The 4,866-nt window shown below is 28.1% G+C and overlaps 2 protein-coding genes across 2 annotated transcripts; one reads left to right on the forward strand and one right to left on the reverse strand.

Moving 5' to 3' along the window:
- Positions 1-496: 496 nt before the first annotated feature.
- EIN_041060 (hypothetical protein) lies at positions 497-3,385 on the forward strand (the record flags this gene model as incomplete). The annotated part of the gene is made up of 1 exon (XM_004184790.1): positions 497-3,385. One exon carries the CDS (start codon positions 497-499, stop codon positions 3,383-3,385), a length of 2,889 nt encoding a protein of 962 aa, XP_004184838.1.
- Positions 3,386-3,629: 244 nt separating this feature from the next.
- On the reverse strand, positions 3,630-3,941 carry EIN_041070 (hypothetical protein; the record flags this gene model as incomplete). The annotated part of the gene is made up of 1 exon (XM_004184791.1): positions 3,630-3,941. The coding sequence occupies one exon, from the start codon at positions 3,939-3,941 to the stop codon at positions 3,630-3,632; it is 312 nt and encodes a 103-aa protein (XP_004184839.1).
- Between the last annotated feature and the right edge of the window lie 925 nt (positions 3,942-4,866).

The raw sequence follows: 4,866 nt of genomic DNA on the forward strand, positions 1-4,866 counted from the left end.
ACTACATGAAATTAACCTTAAATAACAAATATAAATTATTAGGAAATTAAAAATTAATATCTATTATTTCTAATGAAGTGATTAATAAGCTTTTGAACATATTTTAGGTTTAATTTTGATTTCATTTATTAAATGTTTAGATTAAAAAATATAATATAAGGTTCACTTGCTAATACATCATAGGTACCAAAGCTATTAACATATTATTATTTAGTATATTGATTATCATATTCAAAACCTCAAACATTGATGACGTTTAAACACAAAATTTAAAAACCAATGAAAATATAAATTGAATAATTGAAATTTATTGTTTTTTCTTTTTGTTATATATAACACATTTTTGGTAAATAACAAAAATATAATATTTTCTGTTCTATTTGTAGTTGCGGGTCGAAACGATCACCCAACTTTATGAATATAATTGTTATTATAAATGTTAATGTTAAATCAAGATTCAAAAAAAAGAATTGAATATTAAAAATTCGAAAAATTAATGAATTTGGAGGAATTCTATTTGATGAATGTCGTGTTATACATTAATACGTTTGATTCACTCACAAATTTTGTATGTGTAAATAAGAAGTGTCTATCGGTAATGAGTCGAATGCAAAGAAATTCATTTATTAGTGACAAATTTCAATTTGACATAATAAAAAATCCAACACGGAATTTATTTTGTTATTATTCTCGAATAACCAAACTTTTTCCTCGCGCGAAAACCCTATATCTTCCTTCATATTTGTGTCTCATTCCACAACTCATATATTTCAACTTTTCATTTATCGAAGTGAAAGATTTTAATGATGATAAACCAATTCCCAAAACTGAAGGTTATGAAAATTATACGTGTTACAAACAAGAATGTTTTATCACACTTGAAAACTTTAATGAAAAATCATATTTTCATAATATTTCCGTTAATGTACTTAACCGCCTTAAAACAGTGATTATTTATTCATTAGAAACAGCAGAATTTTTCGTCAAAAATGTTCGCTTATTTGAGTCGTGTAATAAAATAACACTGTGTTTAGATAGTAAACAAGGAGACAATAAAAATTTATTGTGGAAATTTTTAATAAACAACAAAAATGTGTTGTGGCATCTCAAAAATTTACAAAAAATTCGAATTTTTTTGAAAGATTTGAATTTCATTGAAATGTTACAGAAATTTACTGAAGAAGCGCCAACACTTGATATTTGTATTTATATACCAAGCACCAAGTGTATACTCAACAAAGAAAATCTCGATAAAATAAACACTTATAATAACATAACACAACTTATGAAAATTGGAAAAGTCATATTTCGAACCATTAAAAATTTAAAGCAATTTGTGAGTAATGAAATGCTTTTGAAAATTCCCGTGTCTGTTATTAATATGCCAACAAATGTTGAAATGGACGACACTTTTATAAATCAATTTGTGTCGTTTTCTCAACTCTACGCTTTTGTACCCGAACACGTGGTTTTAAGCGTAAACGATAATACAAACATCGACATGTCAAAAATTGAGTGTAAAAAGCTTGTTATAATCAACAACACTCAGTCGAAAATCCAATTGAAAATATCACCAGCGACACTTATTGTAGAATGTAACAAAGACGATGAAATTGCATTATACTCCTCATACAATATAACTATTTCTTTGCAACAATATTTCGAGTTGACATTTTTGGATGTAGTCACTGTTATTTATTTCTTTGTTAATCAGAAAAATTACAGCGAAGATGAAAATCCAATTATCGAAGTTTATAAAGACAACGAATTATTTATAAACGTTTCAAAGCAAATAGAAATACTGGGCTTTACAAAAAATCCGATAATGGCTTCTCGTCTTTTTGAAGTCTCTCAAACCCCAGTACTTGTACCTCAAACGTTAAATATGAATGAGTTATCAGAAGTCTCTTATTGTTCACAGAAAGACAATAAATACATTCCAACACGAAATTTACAGACTTTGTTTAATTGTTCCACAAATTTAACTTCACTAAAAATTGAGAATATTTCTGGTGAAGATATTTTGAACAAGAAGTCGGTCTTTTTAGATAAATTTGAATTAAAAAACCTTCAATTAAGAAATTGTAGAAATTGTATATTTCAACTGCCAAGCACTTTAACTGGACTCTCTATTTTTAATACAAATAACAGCAATTATTACTATGGAAAAGAAGACATCTTTCTCAAGTCACTATGTTTGGCAGTGGTATCAGATTACCCAGAAGACCCGACCCATTATAATATACCCAAAAACGTCGTTGTTGATTACACCGTTCAGTTTGATGAATTGAAAGAGTTTCCAGATGAACGTAATTGTAAAAATGTGCATCTTGGTGCTTTTAAATACAAAGAAATTCGCGTTGGAGTCAATTTAATTGATCGAAGAACATTTGAAAACACCAAAACGTGGAACATAGCATATAAAGAATGTTTAAATAATAATAACGTTACAAACACTCTCAAAAAGCAAAAAATGGAAGAAGAAACCGTTTTTGTTCTAGAAAATGGCACGTTTCAAGGTAAACCAAATTGTTTTGAAATAAACAATTTGGGAAGAGTTAAAGAAATTGGTGATTTTTGTTTTAAAAATTGCACGTGTAATTCTTTTGTTGATTTGTATTTACCTCATGGACTGACTAAAATAGGATATGGCGCCTTTGAAAATATCAGAGTACTGACAGCCGTTCATCTGAATGAAAGTATAACAAAACTCCCTTATAAGTGCTTTGCTGGTGATAGTAATTTAGAGGAGATAACGTCTCCATTGAATGTAGTTGAAATTGACGATTACGCTTTGTCCAAGTGCAAAAATCTAATAAAACACCCCAAATTAGTACATTCAAAAAATGTCAAATATGATGATCGGTGGACACTGAAGTTCTGTAATATAACAAATGTGGAAGTGCCAGAAGACGTAGACGAACTTAAGGATTTTTGTTTTAAAGGATTGACATCACTCGAGTGTATTAAAGTGATGAACGCAACATGTTTGTTTGGAAAACAGTGTTTTGTGGGATGCAGTAACATTAAAAGTATTTATTTGAAAGAAAGTGTGAGGTTTGATAAGTATCTAGTATTCGCTAATTTGTCGTCACTCACTTCAATTAAACTTCCAACTACACTTACAAAAATTCGAAACTTTATGTTTAAAAACTGTATTAAATTAAAAGATGTTATTATAAATAACGGTGTTGTCAAAATAGGCGACTCGGCTTTTCAAAATTGTGAAAGTCTCAAGAATATTGACATCCCACATAATGTCACAAAAATTGGATTGTCGTGTTTTAAAGGATGCACTTCTTTATGTGAAATTTGTTGTACAAGTTCACTACGTTTTCCACGTTCAAGTTTATTAGGTATACAAGCATCATTTAATTTGATTTGATTTATTTTTTGTTTAATTTTAACACTTAAACATAAATTAAGTTTGCTGCAAATTATTTAAAATTACAATATTAACTCACCAACGTTCACAACATGTTTTGACTGAAACTACAAAAACGGTAATATTTATTATATTTTTATTAAAAAATATCACAATTAATAATTAGTATTGTTAATAAATTTATTTTCAAGTTTAATCATTATGTTTTTATTGAACAAAATTAATACTTATTTTGAGTTATTTTTTAAATAAGTGCCAATACCATCATCGCAATTATAGAGATGATTACTCCAAAACTGTTATCGTTATCGGGTGGAGTATCAATAGAATTCTTACCATAGTAATATATAACGTAGTTCTCTTCATTGTTGAAGGTGCAATAATCATATCTTTGAGATATCTTTGGTGTATCTGCATTTGGTGTTTCGCATTTCGAGTCATAGTAGTTAAAAGTTATACTATCTTTTGTAGTTGTAAAGTTGTATGAATTTTGTTCATTACAAGTAGCCAATTTTGTATAATAACGGTCAGCACCAACAAGATTTAACACATTCATTACGTCACATGCATAATCTTTGTAATAACGTTCAATGTAGTAATAATCTGGGATTGTTGTTATTTGAGTAACTTTGTATTCATTTCCTGTTTCGGCATTTTTTGAATCGTGAGCTGTATCACAATCATCACTTTGATAGAACAATCCATCTTCTTTGACCAAATTGATTTTTTTACCATCTGAATTAATGTAATCTCTATAACATTTATCTTCAAAATATATTTCAAAATAATTTCCTGAATCACGTTTATAAATATTGTTTAAAGTGTATTGGACCTTGTATTTTCCATAATCAAGGCATGTGTTAATGGGAATAGACAAAGGTATGTCTGCTGATAAAAATAAACATTCACTGTTTGTGTAATAAGTAAATGAAACGTTTCTACCATTAAAAATGGGAACAAAATGTTTATTATCCATGTTTATACATTGATAAGAACCATAATATTGAACTGGTAATGCCTTTGAATCATTGGTACAAGAACTGGAACCGATATAAAATGTTTCCTTAAAATAGTAAAATCCAATAGCTTTTGCAGTTGTAGAAGTAAATATTTGTGAATCAAAATCGTGAGTTGCTGTATCAATAGTCCAACCAGTGGCTTCACTTGAACATGATGCACTGAAGTATAATTGATATTTCGAATCTGAATCTTTATCCACTTTTTGGTACATTTTTTTAGAGTCCGTTGAATTCGTAACATAACATTTGCCAACATTGTATACAATAAAGTATCTATCACAATTTTCTTTTGCATAAGTTTTTGCGGCTATGGTGAATGAAAGAAGAAAGAGAACAAACATTTGTTTAATAGAAAGATTTAATTCTTTATATACACTTTTTAAATTTTACACAAATATCAATATTAAACTATTCATTATCGAAAGTAACGAATAGTTAATTAGCTTTTATTGGAATATATTA

Source organism: Entamoeba invadens, assembly GCF_000330505.1.
Source record: "Entamoeba invadens IP1 unplaced genomic scaffold scaff_1105074725255, whole genome shotgun sequence".
Lineage (NCBI taxonomy): Eukaryota > Evosea > Mastigamoebida > Endamoebidae > Entamoeba > Entamoeba invadens.